Source organism: Ricinus communis, chromosome 9 (genome assembly GCF_019578655.1).
Source record: "Ricinus communis isolate WT05 ecotype wild-type chromosome 9, ASM1957865v1, whole genome shotgun sequence".
NCBI lineage: Eukaryota > Viridiplantae > Streptophyta > Magnoliopsida > Malpighiales > Euphorbiaceae > Ricinus > Ricinus communis.
The window spans coordinates 14,562,066-14,582,628 of NC_063264.1; the positions used below are offsets into that span (position 1 = coordinate 14,562,066).

At 39.4% G+C, this 20,563-nt stretch overlaps 1 protein-coding gene and 1 non-coding gene across 2 annotated transcripts; one reads left to right on the forward strand and one right to left on the reverse strand.

Annotated features, from left to right (window-relative positions):
- Window positions 1-1,044: 1,044 nt before the first annotated feature.
- On the reverse strand, window positions 1,045-2,714 carry LOC125371185. The gene is made up of 6 exons (XM_048379717.1): window positions 2,628-2,714; window positions 2,221-2,459; window positions 1,946-1,974; window positions 1,689-1,858; window positions 1,162-1,595; window positions 1,045-1,072 (listed from the first exon to the last, which is right to left on the reverse strand). Exons 1-6 carry the CDS (start codon window positions 2,712-2,714, stop codon window positions 1,045-1,047), a joined length of 987 nt encoding a protein of 328 aa, XP_048235674.1.
- A 17,154-nt stretch (window positions 2,715-19,868) lies between these two features.
- Window positions 19,869-19,975, forward strand: LOC112535839. Its single transcript, XR_003079927.1, has one exon. It is a non-coding gene; the product is annotated as a small nucleolar RNA R71 (small nucleolar RNA).
- Window positions 19,976-20,563: the final 588 nt, after the last annotated feature.

Here is a 20,563-nt window from a genome sequence, read left to right on the forward strand (position 1 = left end):
CAATTACTTTCTTTTACAAAATAATACAAGAATAAAACAATGTCTACTCATAAACTAAATCATCAACTACTCAAATTAAAGAAAACTTAAAATAGAGTATCGACAATAAAAGAGTAAACATCAAAATATGCATTCCACTACTATAAGGTTCACAATGAAGCTGGGTACCTGAAAAGAACGAGGTTACCTACCCCACACTTGAGTAGCAAAATAAGCAAAAAATAATGTTCAAGAAAATAAAGAACTAACATCTATCATGAAAATAAAGGAATAAAAGTCATAAACCAAAAATAGTATGAACAACTAAGTCAGATGGAATAAAGCATAAGAAAGAGGTAACCCTCTAGATACCACCCTGATCATCATGTCTGAACTCCGGATGGGAACGTCCTCTAACTAAGGCGATGGTGCTAGTGCAGATGTAGCTGGTGCAGATGTGGTTGGTGCATATGTGCCCTTGCTCGTGCATGAGCCTGTTTTCAGCTCTAAAACTTTTCAAAAACCTGCAGAAAATAAAGTGTGCTATCCAAGGCATCCCAAATATGCAAAATCAACCCAAAAATAACCAAGTAAAATTTTCTGCAATCAAACTGAATAAACTAACACTAAATAGCTCAAAAAAATGAAGATGAACAAAGTAAAAATCAAATAAGTAAATAGAAATGCTTCTTTTTATTCCCGAGTCGTATAGCTGGACTCTGAAATGGATCATCCTTGCAAATACATAACCATGTCAACCCGCTGCTCAATCTCCAATGAGTTTCCATGATATAATTTGAGCCTATGTCCATTGACTTGAAATCACCTTTCTCAAGATGATGAAGCTCAACCGTGCCATATAGGAAAACCTGCTTGACCACGAATCGCCATGAACATTGACTCCTGAGCTTCCCTGGAAAACAAACGAAGACGTGAGTTATATAGCAATACTCTATCTCCAATCTGAAACTCTTGGAACCTCTAAGCCTCTGATCATGCCATTTCTTCGTCCTAGCCTTGTAAATTGAAGAGTTTTCATACGCCTACTGACGCCACTCCTCCAATTCACTCAGCTGTCACTGTCTCTCCTTGCCTGCAGAATCAACATCAAAATTGCAAGTTTTAAGGGCCTAAAGAGCCCTATGCTTTAATTCAACAGGTAAATGAGAAGACTTCCCATACACAAGCCTATAGGGCGTAAAACCTATAGAAATCCTATATGCAGTCCTAAATGCCCATAATGCATCATCCAGTTTTAAAGCCCAATCATTCATAGTCACACCTACAGTTCTCTCTAAAATGTATTTTAAATCCCTATTAGTAACCTCAACTTGCCTATTGGTCTGTGGGTGATAGGGAGTGGAGAATTGATGTGTCACACCATAGCGTCTAAGTACCTTCTCTAATTGAGCATTGTAGAAATGTGTTCCCCTGTCACTAATTAACGCTCTAGATGTGCCAAACCTAGCAAATAACTTCTTAAGGAACCTGCAAACAACTCTGACATCATCAGTACATAAAGCCTGTCCCTCAGGCCACTTAGAGAAATGCTCAACAGCCACAAGAATATACTTATTGCCATAGGAAGAAGGGAAGGGTCCCATGAAGTCAATACCCTAAACATCAAATATCTCAACAGCCTGTATACTAGTTTGGGGCATTTCATCACGGGTAGAGATGTTACCTGAGCACTGACAAGTGTCGCAAACCTGAACAAATGTCCTAGCATACTGGAAGATAGTTGGCCAATAAACACCTGCATCCAACGCCTTCCTAGCAGTATGGTTTGCCGCCTGATGGCCTCCTACGGGTCCCTCATGACAGTGCCTCAAAATCTGAAGACTTTCTTCGCCATAAACACATCGGCGAATGACCGGGTCTGTAGACACTCGATATAGGAAGGGGTCTTCCCAAATGTAGTATTTCAAATCAGTAAAGAATTTCTTCTTTTGATGATAATTCATACCCTTTGGTAAGACCCTAGCCACAAGGTAGCTAGCATAATCAGAAAACCAAGGAGAATCAGAATATACCTTTAATGAATACAAGTGCTCCTCTGGAAATCGATCATTTATTGTGCTCTCATCAAGTGCTTCCAAGCTCGGATTCTCTAGTTTGCATAAATGAACCGCTGCCAAATTTTATGCACCCTTCTTATCTCTGACCTCACTGTCGAACTCCTGCTGTAATAAAATCCATCTAATCAATCTCGACTTAGCATCATGCTTATTAAACAAATACCTCAAAGCTGAATGGTCAGTGAAGACGATGGTCTTTGATAAGACGAGGTATGATCTAAATTTTTCGAAGGCATAAACAATAGCCAACAACTCCTTCTCTATAGTAGTGTAATGCTCCTGGGCTCCTGTCAAAGTCTTGCTAGCATAATAAATGGGTTGGAACTTCCTATCGAACCTCTGTCCAAGTACAGCTCCAACTGCATAATCACTAGCATCGCACATAAGCTCAAAGGGCAGCCCCTAATCAGGCGAAGGCATAATAGGGGCTATGGTTAATAGTTTCTTCAATAACTCAAAAGCAGATAAACATGCATCATAAAAAACAAAAGGTGCATCCTTAACTAGCAATTAAGAAAGAGGCCTAGCATTCTTAGAGAAATTTATAATAAACCTTCTATAGAAACCAACATGGCCTAAGAAACTCCTAACAGCCCTAACAGAACTAGGGGGTTGCAGCTTAGATATGGTCTCTACCTTAGCTCTATCAACCTCCATCGCTGCATGTGAGATCTTATGCCCTAGCATAATTCCCTCTCTCACCATAAAATGACACTTCTCCCAATTAAGCAGCAAGTTAGCCTCAATACACCTAGCTAACATGCATTCTATGTAACGCCTGCATTTTCTCATCATCCATGTTATGTGCATTTACATTTAATCATTGGGCATATGATGGTATATCAATGATATTTTTATTCTATGAGAACAGATATATATTAATTATAAGTAGAGAATAAGAAGCATGATATTAGATTATGTTGATTATTTATTTACTGAGCTGGAGGCTCACCCCTCTCCAAAATTTTTCTTTTCAGGTTTGTAAATAGTAGTGCATCCGTTGGTTGTATGCGAAGTCTAGCTTTTAGCAGTTCTGTCAAGTTGGGCCAGTTTTGTGAAGTCTCCTCCTGATGCATTTTTGTATGCAGTTATGTGATATATATGGAAGTATGCCTTATAAGGCATAAGAAGATGTTTGTAATACTTGTTAAATGATGTTTAAGTATAATCATATGTTTATATGTTAATAACCTTGTGTCTGGATTCTTAACAACCTACATATTGACCTATCTACCTGTAGTATATATTCTACGACGCTTGTATGCTTCCTGGCTAATGTTTATTGGTTATCATGTGATGGGGGTGTTACATTCTAAATTATCCAAACAGTGAGAAAAGGAATCATCAAAAACAGAGAAGTCATCCATAAATACCTCCATCGACTCCTCAATCATATCACTAAAAATTGCCATCATACACCGCTGAAACGTAGCCGGTGCATTGCATAGACCAAAAGGCATCCGTCTATAAGCAAAAGTCCCATAGGGGCAGGTGAAAGTCGTCTTCTCTTAGTCTTCAGGTGCAATTAGAATTTGGAAATAACCTGAAAAGCCATCAAGAAAAAAGTAAAACATATGTCCTGCCAATCTCTCTAACATCTGATCAATGAAAGGAAGAGGGAAGTGATGCTTCTAAGTTGCATTATTAAGCCTCCTGTAATTAATTCAAACTCGGAAGCCTGTTATCATCCGTGTGGGTATCAGCTTATCCTTCTCATTATGAACTATTGTCATGCCTCCTTTCTTCGGCACAACCTGCACAGGGCTCACCCAAGGACTGTCAGAAATAGGATAAATCAAACCTACATTAAGGAGTTTAATTACCTCCTTTTTCACTATTTCCTTCATGTTTAGGTTAAGCCGCCTCTATGGCTGAGCTACTGGTCTATAGCTATCCTCCATCAAAATCTTATGAGAATAGAAACTAGGGTTGATCCCGGGAATGTAAACAGTCTTGAAGGCAAATGCCTTCTTATACCTCTTGAAGGAGTCTAAAGTCATCTCTCGCTCCTCAAGTGTCAAATCTGCTGCAACAATCACAGGCAACTTTTCTGCCTCATCCAAAAATCCATAGCTCAAGTGCTTAGGTAACTCCTTCAAGACAAATATTGCTCCCGGGATTCATGTGAAACAATTGCCATTTGATTTTGTTGGCCAGCATATAACATGTGAATCATGTGATTTCCTTTGATCATTTGCAATTGCCAAGCTAGTCACAACATCCTTTTATATCCGTATGCAAGTGCTCAAGTGTAAAATTTGCATTTAACTTATAAACACTTGTATATAAACATAATCAATCAATAAACAAACTACATATATTTAAATAATCAAAACAATTCAGCTCAATCACATAACTTCACCACATGTTCACACTAATCTCAATCACAAGTATTTCCTTCTCAAGCTTCACTGATGCCTTGAGATCCTAAAATATGACATATATTTGGTAAAAAATATACCTATAATAACTCTTTATGCTTGGTATACAATTAGTTTATTTTCAGGATATGCTCTTTATATGTGTAAGCTTAACATTTATGCACAATTCTTTCCTATTGGATAGCTTGACCTTGCCAGACTTGAGAGTGAATAAATTTCACCAACAATTCTAAATTAGTTAATTCCTTTTTTTTATAAAACTAGACATATAGGGCTATAACATATCCACAAATTATCACAATTTAAGCTCTGCATAATTAATGGTGAATTTTTGAATCCAAACCTATATTCTGCACAAAAACAGTATGAGCAAGTCGCATTCAGTTTAGAATTTCTCAAGTTACACAAGTCAAATTGAAAAATCCTATTCCAGAAACTTCAATAAATATAAAGGAACAACTGTCGTGTTTTAAACTTCATCTAGTTTAGCCTCTAAAGTCCTCATACTATTTGGGAAACACCATACTACCTACAGAAAGAGCAAACAGAACCAGCCTCACTCCAAGGGTGATTTCTCATTACACACATATTATTTTATTAAACTGCATCATATGGTTTTAGATAACATAAGAAAGAACAAAACTCATGTTTAATAAAATTTATCTAATTCAGCCCCTAAGGGTCTCATATTTATTAAACAAAGGAAAATCCCCCTACAGTAGATACAATTTAACTAGTTCCAATCAAAGAAGAATTTCTCATCACACACAGCAAATCTCGTGAAACAATTTTATAGGCATGAAGATGAAACATAAATTTACAAGTTTCATGTTTTATGTTTCTCCTAATTCTTCTTTTATGGCTATGAAAATAGGGGTGCAACATTCTGCTCTGAAACAGAATTTAAGGATTATAAGATCACTTCACACCATAATCATATAATTGTAATTATAATATAGAATAAAAATAAGTAACTTACCCAAATCAATAGCTGAAATCAACAAGATTTAGATTTAGCAATTTGAGAGAAAAAAGGAAAGGAATTAGATATAGATTTTTTTTTATACGGGAGTTATAGCTTAATAAGGAGATACACTAAAGTTTTCTAGTGTTTTTTTTTTCACAAGATAAGGACACTCCCATACACATCCATTACCTCCATACACTTCCACTATCTTATATTTATTATTATTATTATTATTATTATTATTATTATTATCATTATCATCATTCTTTTTGTTATATTGTAATCAATTATCAAATAAAAGTCCAAATCAATCTATATAAATAAGTCAAATAAATTCAATTCCTTACATTTTATAATACCTTAAATACATCCTATATTACACATACTAAAATATGCCATTGCAATGCACTTTGACAAATACAAAACAAATGAAAGATGTGGAATTCGCATAATCAAATGGAATGATTTGAGATGCATATGTTTAAGTGTATTTTATGTAATACATGCAAATTTAAATGAAATGCTTGTGGTTAAGGTTAAGGACGTTACATTTTTCCCTCTCTTTTAAGAATTTTGTCCTCAAAATTCAATACCTACGAATAAATAGGGATATTGTCACTTCATATTCTCCTCAGTTTCTCAAGTAGCTTCTTCTTATAAATGGTTCCTGCACAACATTTTAACCAAGGAAATCTCTCAATTCCGTAACTGTTTTATCTTATAACCAATGATTTTTATCGGTTCTTCAACATAATTCAAATTATCGGCAATTTCCACTTCTTGATTTTTAAGTATATGTGTAGGATCAGATCGATATTTTCTAAGCATATTCACGTGAAACACATCATGCATCTAGGCCATTTCTGGTGGTAGTGCTAACCTATAAGCCAATGGACCAATTCTTTCAAGAATTTTATATGGCCCTATATATTGAGGACTGAACTTGCCTTTTTTGCCAAATCTAATTGCTCCTTTCCATGGTGAAATTCGAAGAAACACTTTCTCACCCACTTCATATTCCATTTCTCTCCTATGCTGGTATGTATAGCTTTATTGTCTATCTTGTGCTACTTTGAGTCTACTTCTAATTAGTTTTACTTTATCCACTGTATCTTGAGTATTTTAGGGCCTTCTAATACACACATTCCTTCTTCATCCCAAGGAATAGGACTACTACACTTTCTTCCATATAATGCCTCATATGGTGCCATATGGATACTGCTATGGTACTAATTGTTATAAGCAAACTCCATTAAACCAATATGTTCATCCCATGCACCTTTAAATTCTAATACACAAGCTAGGAGCAAATCTTTGAGTGTTTGAATTGTTCTTTCTGATTGCCCATCTGTCTAAGGATGAAAAGGAGTGCTGAAATATTTAGTACCCAAAGCCTCATGTAAACTCTCCCAAAAGCGAGATTTAAACCGCTGATCCCTATTTGTTACAATGGACACTTGAACTCCATGCAATCTAACAATTTCATTCACATATTGTTTGGATAAAAATTCAAGTGAACTACCCCATCTGATAGGTAAAAAGTGAGCTGACTTAGTTAATCGATCAACAATCACCCATATAGCATCATTCTTTCTTGGAGTTCCACATACAAAATCTGTCGTTATTCTTTCCCATTTCCATACCGGAATTGACAAAGGTATCAACTTTCCAACTAGTGTTTGGTGTTCTGCTTTGACTTGTTGACATGTTACACATTTTGAAACATACTCTGCCATATCTTTCTTCATTTTAGGCCACCAATAATGGGATCGTAAGGTGTTGTACATTTTGGTCATCCCTGGGTGATAGCACTGTGCCTCTTATCCTGGGTAGGCCTTTCCTAGCTACATCAAGGGCTGTTATCGATGTAAGCGATGGAAAGCTTAAGCTTAGAGTTAATGATGAGACCATTACCATTGACCTGGCCACTTCCATGAGACAGTCACTGGACTATGATAATACTGTATGTTCTATTGATGTTATTGATGATGTGGTTGAGTCCCATTTACAAGAAATTTTATGTGCTGACCCTTTACAAGTAGCATTAGCTGAGGATGAGGAGGAGTTGTCCAATGAGCAAGTGTTGGAGCAACTCGCTGTTTTATTGGCTTCTGAGCCGAGCTTGTCAACTGATCCCTATCTTTTTCTTGACAGTCCGGGGTGCGAGAAAGTAAAGACTTCATTCGAGGACCCACCAGTTTTAGGCGGAAGGAATTCACGAGCCACTTGGTTTATGCCTTCCTGGATGAAGAGAAGCACTTACCGGTAATCATAGCGGTAGATCTAACTCCGAAGAACAAGCCATGCTGTTGGAAGTTCTAAGGAAGTACAAGAAGGCCTTTGCTTTCAATATAGTCGATATCCCGGGCATAAATCCAAGTTTCGCTCTCATAAGATTTCATTGGGGGCCGGTCGTTCGACCTCAAAGACGACTCAATCCGAACATGAAAGAAGTGGTAAAGAAGGAGGTAATTAAACTTCTTGATGCAGGTTTGATATATCCCATTTCGGCGTTCGTAGGTTAGTCCTGCGAGTTGTACCCAAGAAAGGAGGCATCACGTTGGTAAGGAATGAGAAGGATGAGCTGATCCCGACTCGGACGGAAGGCTTCCGAGTTTGCATTGATTCAGTAGGCTTAATGATGCAACTCGGAAGGACCACTTTCCTCTTCCTTTCATTGATCGGATGATTGAACGTTTAGCAGGCCACATGTTTTATTGTTTTCTTGATGGCTTTTCAGGTTACTTTCAGATTCCTATTGCACCTGAGGACCAAGAGAAGACTACCTTCACCTGCCCTTATGGGACGTTTGCTTATAGACGGATGCCATTCGGACTGTGCAATGCACCAGCTACATTTCAGCGGTGCATGATGGCTATTTTTGAGGACATGATTGAGGAGTCTATGGAGGTATTTATGGATGACTTCTCTATTTTTGGTAATTCTTTCTCTCTTTGTTTGGCAAACCTTGAGCGCATGTTAGCTAGATGTATTGAGGCTAACTTGGTACTAAACTGGGAAAAATGTCATTTCATGGTAAGAGAGGGGATTGTTTTAGGGCATAAGATCTCTCAGGCTGGGATGGAGGTGGATAGAGCTAAGGTAGAAGTAATATCTAAGCTACCTCCTCCTAGTTCTGTTAAGGCTGTTAGGAGTTTTCTGGGCCATGCAGGGTTTTATAGGAGATTTATTAGAGATTTTTCTAAGATTGCTAGGCCCCTCACTCAATTGTTAGTTAAGGATGTACCTTTTATTTTTGATGATGCATGCGTGGCGACTTTTGAGTTCTTGAAGAAACTTCCCAATCATGGTTTCTCCCGATTGGGGGCTACCTGAGCGATGTGCGATGCTAGTGATTATGCGATTGGAGCTGTGCTTGGACAGAGGATTCAAAAGAAGTTTCAACCCATTTACTACGCCAGTAAGACCTTGACAGGGAGCCCAAGAACACTACACCACCACAGAGAAGGAGTTATTGGCGGTTGTTTACGCCTTCGACAAGTTTAGATCATACCTCGTTCTCTCCAAAACCATTGTCTTCACGGACCACTCGACATTGAGGTACTTATTCCTGAAAAATGATGCGAAACCGAGATTGATTCGGTGGATTCTTTTGTTACAGGAATTTGACGTCGAGATCAAGGATAAGAAGGCCCGGAGAATCTGGCAGCGGACCATTTATCGAGATTGGAAAATCCTCACTTAGATGCACTTGATGAGACGACCATAAATGATCGATTTCCAGAAGAACATTTGTATGTCACTCATGTATACACTGATACTCCCTGGTTTTCTGATTATGCTAACTATTTGGTTGCTAGGGTTCTACCAAAGGGTATGACGTGTCGAAAGAAGAAATTCTTGACGATTTGAAATACTATATTTGGGAAGATCCCTTTTGTTTAAAGTATGTGCGGATCGGGTGATTCGTTGTGTATATGGCGAGGAGACTCTCCAAATATTGAAGCAATGCCATGAGGGACCCACTTGGAGGTCATCAAGCGACAAACCATACTGCGAGGAAGGTGCTAGAGGCAGGATTCTATTGGCCTATGCTTTTCCAAGATGCACGAAAATTTGTTAAGGTTTGTGACCCATGCCAGCGCGCAGGTAATATCTCTTCTCGTGATGAGATGCACCAAACCAGTGTGCAAGTCGTTGAGATTTTTTATGTCTGGGGCATCGACTTCATGGGACCCTTTCCCTCTTCGTATGGTAATAAGTACATTCTGGTTGCTGTTGAATATTTCTCTAAGTGGCACGAAGCTCGGTAGCCAACGATGATGCTAGGGTTGTCTGCAGGTTCCTTAAGCGATTGTTTGCTAGGTTTGGCATACCTAGGGCGCTTATTAGTGATAGAGGAACACATTTCTGCAACACCCAATTAGAGAAAGTACTTAAGCGGTACGGAGTTACTCATCGGTTCTCTACTCCCTATCACCCCCAGACTAGTGGGCAGGTTGAGGTAACTAATAGGGGTATTAAACGTATTTTAGAGAGAACCGTTAGTACCGATGGGAAGAATTTGGACTCTTAAGTTAGATGATGCATTATGGGCGTTTAGGACTGCTTTTAGGACATCTATAGGTTTTACGCCCTATCACCTTGTTTATGGAAAGTCATGTCATTTGCCTGTTGAGTTAGAGCATAGGGCACTTTGGGCCCTTAGAACTTGTAACTTTGATATTGATTATGCAGGTAAGGAGCGACAATGGCAGCTGAGTGAGCTAGATGAGTGGCGCCAGCAGGCATATGAAAACTCCTCAACTTACAAAGCAAGGACTAAGAAATGGCATGATCAAAGGATTCGTGAGCCTAAGGAATTTCAGGTTGGGGATCGAGTGTTGCTTTACAACTCTCGCCTTCGTCTGTTTCCCGGAAAGCTATAGACTCGTTGGTCTGGACCATTTCAGATCGGACAAGTCTTTCCATATGGAGTGGTAGAGTTGCATCATCCAGAGAAGGGGAACTTCAAAGTGAACGGCCATCGGCTAAAGCGATATCATTGTAACTCGTTGGATAGTGAGCAACGAGTTGACTGGCTTTGTATGCAGAAGGGTGATCCGAATGAGTCACGCTTAAGACTCGCAAATAAGCACTTCACATGCATTCGACTTGGATTATACTTTCATATTTTTAATTAGTTGTGATTGTTTCATTATTTTCATTTGACTTTATTATAGTTGCTTAAAAATAATTAGGTTAATTTTAATTTTTCGGACTTATAGAATCGAAGAGGACAAACTCTTCCGTTTGACCATATCTACTTGTTTAATGATTTAATTACATGCATATGTGTTAATTATAGGTATGGGGGCAAGGCGACTCGAGTCGGCAAAAGGCAAGCCCAGGAAAACTCCGTTTCACCACGGTTTAGTAGCCATCACGTGCATCACCGGTAGTCTTGATGAGCACGGCCGAGTCAAGACCGTGTTGAAGGATAAAGAGCAATTGTCACGGTTTCAAGGCGACGGGACACAACCCCTAGCCGTCTTTGGGAAGCACGGCAAATGCCCGTGCCAAGGAGCATCCAAAGAAGGCTAAAGGATCGGCCGCAGGTGAGTCCTAGCCGTCTTGATCGACGGCCTTACCCTCACCCGTCTTTGAAACCGTGCCTATAAGAATTGGAGGCCTCCGAAAATTTTGCTTCCCTTTTGTTTTTCTTAGCTCAAAGGTGTTGTTCTTATACCCCTATCTCACCCTTCTCACTTTCCTAAGCGAACTCAGGTAAGTCCCTTCATTTGTTGCATTATATTTTATTTTTTTTTTATTTTTTATTTTATTATTTTATTATTATGATTTCACTTCTATTTTAGACATATACTTTTGTTAGGACATGCTAGGATATTTTGGTGGCTCTATAGTGTAACTATATGACCTTGGTTAGGTTAATCTACATTAGTTGTTGTGTTTGTGGTGTAGTTGGTTATGAAATTAATAACTGTGGGGTTTTGGTGGAAATAAAATGTGCCTCTGACATGCAAAGCATGAATAATGTTTAGATTTAAATTGCAATTCTTTGGTTCATGATAAATTGGATTGATATATATCGGTTTATTAGTTTATACAAGTTTTGGTTAGTCGAAGTATAATCATTATGCTGTTGATTCGGTAGATTATTTCTTTCATTAACTTGAATTTTTACAAAAAACTAATAATTCGTTGCATTAAGTGATATGACGGACCGCGATAAATCTCGTAGAAAGCAATTGAAACGCGTCAGCTACCAAAGAAGCGATCGCGTGGTGAAGGAACGTCTTCCTCCACAGCACGACTTCCACCTCCACCACCACGTGAAATAGTCCGACCTTGAGAGCACTGCGTGAATCCATCCACACTGGCCGTCATCCATTGTGGACATTCCCTAATGCAGACAATGAAAGTAGATTCCAAGTCATGAGATGGAAGCAAGTGATGGCGGGCCGTTGCATAGACTTCACATCCCTAGAGAGAGTGGGATTGGCTCAAGATGTGCACACACTGATCGAGACTCTGCCATATGCGAGATTCTTTGACATCATTGAGCCAACCTACTGTGAGCTTACGATCGAGTTCCTCAGCACCTTCTTCCTGCGACGGATCCTGGCTGGCATCGGCTGATGCAATTTATTTTAGGCTTGGGGGAAGGGAGTTCTCGATGTCGGTCCCACAATTTGGAATGCATTTGGGATTATGGACTGAACAAGAAATCTCGGGGGAGGAGTATCAGGGTTGTCTCTACATCCACCCAATTTCATATGACGCCATGTGGGATTCATTGGTAATGAGGCCGGAAACATACTACCCAAGCGGTCTAAGGCATCTAGCCTACCTGGACCATCTCCGCTACATTCATACCCTACTAGCTTACACCATTACAGGTAGGGGGACAGTTTGGGCGATCACATGATCGATGTCTTTATTCTCCGGGCTATGCAACATCGGAAGAAGCTAGACTTGGGATATTTATTGGCTCGACAAGTCCGTTCATTTATAGTAGACGCTCAGAAGAAGATGCATTGTTGTTTCGGTCCGTATGTGACTATGTTAGCTAAGAGACTAGATGTATTGGACGGTATCATTTGGAGCTTTCAAATATTGGTGACATGACACCACTAGGGATCGGACAAATGATCAACATGCATATGATCACGGCCACTAGACATCCACATGGTATTGAATATAGGCTCGTGAGCACAATAGTCAGGGAAGCTAGAGAGGCAGCGGCTAGAGGAGCCCAACATCCGTCGGCTGGGATTCCGGATGTTAGGATTCCTAACCCAGCTAGAGTGTTTATGCCTTCATATGGAGCCTCATCCTCTTATTCGGTAGAGCCATCGAGCGTCGAGATCAGTGCTTTGGCCGACCGTCTAGATCGAGTCTGCGATCTACGAAAGTACAACGAGTTTGTGCGGTTTCAAGAAGCGAAACGCAGTTAGGCGATTTGAACAGTACACTTCAACAATTCCTGAGTGGTTTAGAAAGACAGGCCACCCGAATGACTTCATAGTAGTGCGATTCAAAAGATGCAAGAGGTCGGAGCACAAAATCAACGGCTCATTGATGATATGGAGTTCGATTTGGCGACATGCTTCAGACCCCCGATCCACCACCGCAACCTCCTCAAAGTAAATTTCCCCGCCCCCCAACTTCCAGCAGATCCAACCAGTGAGGATACACCGTCAGCAGACTCCTAGCGGAAAGAAAAAAATTTGTGATATTTTCCTCCATCCTTTTTCTTTATTTTTTTTTATTTTATTTTTTATTTTTTTTTCTTTTTCTTTCTTTCAATTTGTTATCTCCTTTTACTTTCTTGCTTGTAGCTTGTTTACTTTTATGTTATTTCCTTGCACTTGTTTGTTTATGTTAAGTAGAACATTATAGTTTTTTAATTAAAAAAAAAAAAAAAAACAAAAAAAAAAAAATTCAGCATGATCTTCCATAACCATAATGTGTGAATCATATGCTTCCTCAGTCTAAATCTCTCTAACACCGTCAGCAGACTCTTAGCAGAAAGAAAAAAATTTGTGATATTTTCCTCCATCCTTTTTCTTTATTTTTTTTTATTTTATTTTTTATTTTTTTTTCTTTTTCTTTCTTTCAATTTGTTATCTCCTTTTACTTTCTTGCTTGTAGCTTGTTTACTTTTATGTTATTTCCTTGCACTTGTTTGTTTATGTTAAGTAGAACATTATAGTTTTTTTAATTAAAAAAAAAAAAAAAAAAAAAAAAAAAAAATTCAGCATGATCTTCCATAACCATAATGTGTGAATCATATGCTTCCTCAGTCTAAATCTCTCTAACACTGTGGACAGTGTTATACTAAAATGTGGGGTAGGGACCTACCGATGTTGTGCCTATCTTGAGTTTTGTTTTAATTAAGTAGTTGATGACTTTTTTCTCCTTTGAATGGATTCCCTTATAGCTTTTATCGAACCTTGTTCGGAAGAAGGCAATGAATAAATCTCTCAACTACAATCCAGCCAGGTAAAACTGGTATTTTTCCTTAATTCTTCCATATTACTTTATCGTAGATATAGAACACTTTATTAATATTGCCGCTTATTATTGTGATTGACTATTTAAACTTTGGGTTGAGAATTCATGCAATTTTAAATCACTCAAATGGTGAGATTTTGAGCCAATTGGTGCATCACTATTATGCTCCCTTTTCCTTCATTAGTGAGCATTTTACGGAATCTCATTTCTAGAACTTGCTTTACGATATCTATTGAAATTACATGAATTGTCAATAATCGTGAGATGATTTGGGCACTTAGGATTTACACAATTTGGCCAAAAAAAAGCCTAACCCTATTTTTCCCTTAGTGAACCAATTTTGAGCCTTAGCCATTCATTTCTTGACAATAATAACAGTGACACTCATCTTATCACTTCTATTCATTTGACCATTCTTTCTACCATTGTTGCTGGAAATTATATAAGTTATGCTGCATTTTACTTTAGATCAATCTGCATTCATATATTTCACTAAGTTGCTAGATTTTTCATAGATGCTTCCTTCAATTATTGTATGTGTCAATAACCAACAACTCCTACATAAACTGTTGTAATATATATACATAGTATATATATTTATATATAAAAAAAAAAAAAAAAACAAAGAAAAAAAGTAGAAAGTATTAATTTAGTTCATTTCGAGCATCATCTTATTTTTAGAGCAAATTAGTGTTCATTTTGGTACAGCACTTGATCCTTCATTACTTTCTTGCATTACTTGCTTAACTTCCAGCAACTGGTAGCCTACTTTCCATATTTATACGTACCTTACCTTAACCCCATTACAACCTGGCTCAAGACCCTTTGATCATGAATATTGATTAGTGGAGATTGAATCCATAAGCAAGCCTATGGTAAGCACTTTTTCTGTATTTTTGCGTTGAGAGCTTGGCGATCTTCTTTCACCTATATACACTTGTGTGTTTTGAGTGATATCTTGTGAGGCATGATTCTCAATTTCTTAATTTAGATGGTTTATCATTTTAACTTTAGCAACTTTATTAAGTTTGCTCTTTCTCTTAAGGATTTAGTGATTTGGGGATTTTGGGAAAAATCATTATAGAGTTTTGAAATTTATTTTGAGCTAACCTCCTGCAATGCAGTTGATTGAGTTATTTGATATCTTTTGAGGAGTGAGTTGTAAATTGCTTGAGGACAGGCAAAAGTTTAAGCATGGGGTAATTTGATAAGCATCATACTATACATGTTTTCATGCCCGATTGTTCACATTTTTATGCATGATTATCCCGTTTTATGCTAGAATCACCTGTCTTTTGTTTCCCTTTTCATTTCAGGTCATTTTCGAAGGACACCATCAGTAATCGAGGGAAATACATGGGATTACAGAGCAAAATCCATCAAATTGGGCGAGAACAAGCACCCCGAGGGTTGAGCACGGCTGGACTCCGGCCGTCTTTGAATTATCAAGAGGCTATCCCCAATTGTGCCATTTCGTACGCCTTAGTAGCCACCACGGCCTCCGACGGCCTGTGGTGGATCAGCACCGCCTTGGGCACGGCCTGTGGTGGCTCGGCTGTGGACTACAGTTCAAGACTGGACTCGGTCTTGAATCAACTGACTGGACTCGGCCGTCTTGAATCAACTATATAGGCGATTTTGAATTCTAATAAAAAAAGACGATTTTTGGACTCAATTCCAAGACACACACTTAATCAAATATTTCCTATACCTCAATTGTAGACTGGAGAGATCAATTTTCATCAATTGAAGGGGGATTCCACTTATTCCAACATCGAATTGAAGATCAAGACAAACTTTGGGAGCATTCAAGAGGCAACTAGGGTTTGAGATTTTGAATTTGCAAATTTAGGGTTTCTCATTCAGCTTGAAAGAGAAGGGTGTACATACCTTTAATTTGTTTTTCCTTATTTTGTTCTTTAATTGCTTTGACTATGAACATGAGGCTAGATCTTTTGAATCCATTAGGGTTCACCTTTGTTGATGGATTATGCTTAATTGTTAGTTTTTTATAATTGTCAATTCTTGCAATCTTCTTGCTATTCAGTAATAAAAGTTTGATGCAATTAATTTGAGACGTTGGATTAATTGTTTATTAGGTTGTTTCTTGACATTGAGAAATGCTTGTTACAACCGGATTTTGAATAGTAAGGACTAGTAGTTAACACTTAGAGATGAGGTTGATTTACTCACGGATTAAGAACTAACAACTCTTAATAGTCTTAAATCATACTTAATGTTAATTTGTAGTAATCCGATAGGAAGAGATTCCATTAGGTTAGTGCAGGGTTTAGGAATCCGGTAAGCTCGAGAGAGGAACCGGGATTCAATTCAGGATTTAGGCACGGGTAAGCAAGATCGGCAATCCATAAAATTCATCTTTAGAATTCCATCACTTAGGCTCCCTTTTGGATTTATTTCTCTCTTTACAATTGTCTTTTAATTGTCCATTGTTGTCCTTCATTTACTTAATTGCACTCATAACCATTACCGGTATGTTAGAACTTTCACACCCTATTTCGGACTAGATAACATAGCAAGCAGTAGTAACTCTAGGTTCACCCGATCTCCAGGGATACGACCTTGATACTCACTAGTGCTAGGCTGCATCGGTAGGTTCACTGCCTTAGGTGTAGGTTGCATAAAGAAACCATCAAGTTTTTGGCGCCGTTGCCAGATTCTCCGCGCCCTTCTTATCCTTGATCTCGACGTCAAATTCCTGTAACAAAAGAATCCACCGAATCAATCTCGGTTTTGCATCATTTTTCAGGAATAAGTACCTCAATGCCGAGTGGTCCGTGAAGACAATGGTTTTGGAGAGAACGAGGTATGATCTAAACTTGTCGAAGGCGTAAACAACCGCCAATAACTCCTTCTCTGTGGTGGTGTAGTGTTCTTGGGCTCCTGTCAAGGTCTTGCTGGCGTAGTAAATGGGTTGAAACTTCTTTTCAATCCTCTGTCCAAGCACAGCTCCAACTGCATAATCACTAGCATCGCACATCAGTTCAAAAGGCAGCCCCCAATCAGGAGAAACCATGATTGGGGCTGTAGTTAGAAGTTTCTTCAGTAACTCAAAAGCTGCCACGCATGCATCATCAAAAATAAAAGGTACATCCTTAACTAACAATTGAGTGAGGGGCCTAGCAATCTTAGAAAAATCTCTAATAAATCTCCTATAAAACCCTGCATGGCCCAGAAAACTCCTAACAGCCTTAACAGAACTAGGAGGAGGTAGCTTAGATATTACTTCTACCTTAGCTCTATCCACCTCCATCCCAGCCTGAGAGATCTTATGCCCTAAAACAATCCCCTCTCTTACCATGAAATGACATTTTTCCCAGTTTAGTACCAAGTTAGCCTCAATACAAAGAGAGAAAGAATTACCAAAAATAGAGAAGTCATCCATAAATACCTCCATAGACTCCTCAATCATGTCCTAAAAATAGCCATCATGCACCATTTGAAATGTAGTCGGTGCATTGCGATCCGAATGGCATCCGTCTATAAGCAAAACGTCCCATAAGGGCGGTGAAGGTAGTCTTCTCTTGGTCCTCGGTGCAATAGGAATCCTGAAAGTAACTTTGAAAAGCCATCAAGAAAATAATAAAACATGTGGCCTGCTAAACGTTCAATCATCCCGATCAATGAAAGGAAGAGGGAAAGTGGTCCTTCCGAGTTGCATCATTAAGCCTCTGATAATCAATGCAAACTCGGAAGCCTCGCTACCGTCCGAGTCGGGATCAGCTCATCCTTCTCATTCCTTACCACTGTGATGCCTCCTTTCTTGGGTACAACTGCAGGACTAACCCACGGTATCGGAAATGGGATATATCAAACCTGCATCAAGAAGTTTAATTACCTCCTTCTTTACCACTTCTTTCATGTTCGGATTGAGTCGTCTTTGAGGCTGAACGTACCGGCCTGTCCCCCAATGAAATCTTATGAGAGCGAAACTTGGATTTATGCCCGGGATATCGGCTATATTGAAAGCAAAGGCCTTCTTGTACTTCCTTAGAACTTCCAACAAGCATGGCTTGTTCTTCAGAGTTAGATCGCTATGATTACTGGTAAGCGCTTCTCTTCATCCAGGAAGGCATAAACCAAGTGGCTCGGTAATTCCTTGATTCTAAAACCGGTGGGTCCTCGAATGAAGTCTTTACTTTTCGCACCCCGGACCACAAAAAAGATAGGGATCGGTTGACAAGCTCGGCTCGGGAAGCCAATAAAACAAATGAGTTGCTCCAACACTTGCTCATTAGAAAACTCCTCCTCATCCTCGGCCTAATGCTACTTGCAAAGGGTCGTACATAAAATTTCTTGTAAATGGGACTCAACCACATCATCAATAACATCAATAGAACATACGATTATCATAGTCCGGTGTTGTCTCATGGAAGTGGCCAGTCAAAGGTAATGGTCTCATCATTAACTCTAAGCTTAAGCTTTCCATCGCTTACATCGATAACGTACCCCTTGATGTAGCTAGGAAAGGCCTACCCAAGATAAGAGGCAGTGCTATCACCCTCCATATCCATTACCACAAAATCTACAAGAAAGATAAATTTATCTACCTTTACAAGTACATCTTCAACAATACCTCTAGGAATTTTAATAGTCCTATCTGCTAATTGAACACTCATCCTAGTAGGCTTTGGCTCATGCAACCCTAATTTGGCAAATAAACTAGTGGGCATTAAGTTAATACTGGCTCCTAAATCAGCCAATGCACCACTAATTGATAAATCACCAATCATACAAGGGATAGTAAAACTCCACGGATCTCGTCGCTTGAGTGGCGGTTTGTTCGGAGAATAGTGAACACTCCTCATTAAGCACCACCTGACCAAGATCCTCCAACTTCCTCTTGTTGCTCAAAATCTCCTTTAAAAACTTGGCGTATTTCAGCATCTGTGAAATTGCCTCAACAAAAGGTAAGTTAATTTAAGTCAAGAAACTTACTGTATTGCTTGTCCACCATATCCTGTCTCAACCTTGCAAGATATGGTACCGGGGGCTGATGCTCCCGCACAGGGCTCTTTTGCCTGTCTTCTTTCTTTCTCTCATTCTCTACCATCTCAAGGTCTGGTCCTTCCTTAGCTGGCTCGACCTGCACGATTGTATTATCCTTATCAGCTAAAGGCGAAGAACCAGTCAAATTCTTACCTGAACACAAGGTGATAGCTTTGCAATGCTCCCTCGGGTTTGACTCTGTAGTGCTAGGGAGCGATCCTGAAGGTCTCTCTGAAAGCATCTTAGAAATTTGGCCAATTTGAGTCTCCAAGTTCTGAATCGAGGCCTGCTGATTCCTAAGTGCACTATCAGTCTGCTGGAATCTTGTTTCTGTAGATGTCACAAACTTCATCATGAGCTCCTCTAAATTTGACTTCTTTTCTTGGGGAGGAGGAGCTTGTGCGAGCCCAGTGGTTGTTCTTTGTGGTCATTGATGAAGTCTTTGGAAACTGGCGGACCCTGGGCATTATTGTTCCTCCAACTGAAATTGGGGTGATTGCGCCATCCAGGGTTGTATGTATTACTGTAGGGGTTATTCTGCTATCTTGGGGCATTCCCCATATAATCAACCTATTCAACATCAGAAGATATAGTAGAATTAGATGGAAAATTAATAGAAGATGAAGCAAACATACCTCCGCATGATCACGATTCGCCGTAATGCGGGCCACCACAAAACTCGCAGCCTAACGCTCACGCGTGAACCGCATCCTGAGTTGGTCGATCTTCTTGGCTAGAAGCTCCACTTGAGCTGCCAAGGCTGCTGTAGAGTCCACTTGGTTGACCACTCCTTGTCTTCCTGGTCGGTTCCTAGAGGATTGCCATTGATAGTTGTTCATGGCCATTTCCTCTATCAAGTTCTGAGCTTGCTCGGGCGTCTTACTGTTTAGCGCCGCTCCTGCTGCAGCATCCACCATCTGCCTCGTTGCGAGGTTCAACCCGCTGTAGAAGGTCTGAACCTGCATCCACACTGGCAATCCGTGATGTGGGCAGCATCTCAAAAGATCTTTAAATCTCTCCCATGCATCGTACATGCTTTCATCATCAAACTGCACAAAAGAAGATATGTCATTTCTAAGTTTAGCAGTTTTAGCGGGAGGAAAATACTTATATAAAAATTTTTCGGCCAACGCCTTCCAGGTAGTGATAAATGCATTGTGGAAGAGATTGCAACCATCTCTTTGCTCTGTCCCTCAAGGAAAATGGAAACAATCTCAGCCGAATGGCATCATCGGTTGTTCCATTTATTTTGAATGTGTCACAAATCTCCAAAAAGTTGGAGATATGTGCATTGGGTCCTCGCTGGGCAATCCTCCAAACTGCACGCTTTGTTGGATCATCTGGATAACATTGGCCTTTATCTCAAAATTATTGGCCGCTACAGCAGGTCTGACTATACTAGTTTTCGTCCCATCCAAAGATGGTCGAGCAAACTCGTACATCGTCCTCTGATCGTCATCGGCGTGGGGGTCATGGCTTTCCATCGTGTCTAGTCTATCCACAGGTATCTCAACCTCAATCTCCTCCTCTTCTAATTGCAACCTCTTCCTTAAGAGTCTGAGGGATCGTTCTGGATCAGATAGAGGCTCTATAAGATTCGAGTTTGAGCTCCTAGTCATAAACTACCTGAAACCGAAAGTCCACACAACCACCGATCAATAAAAATAATA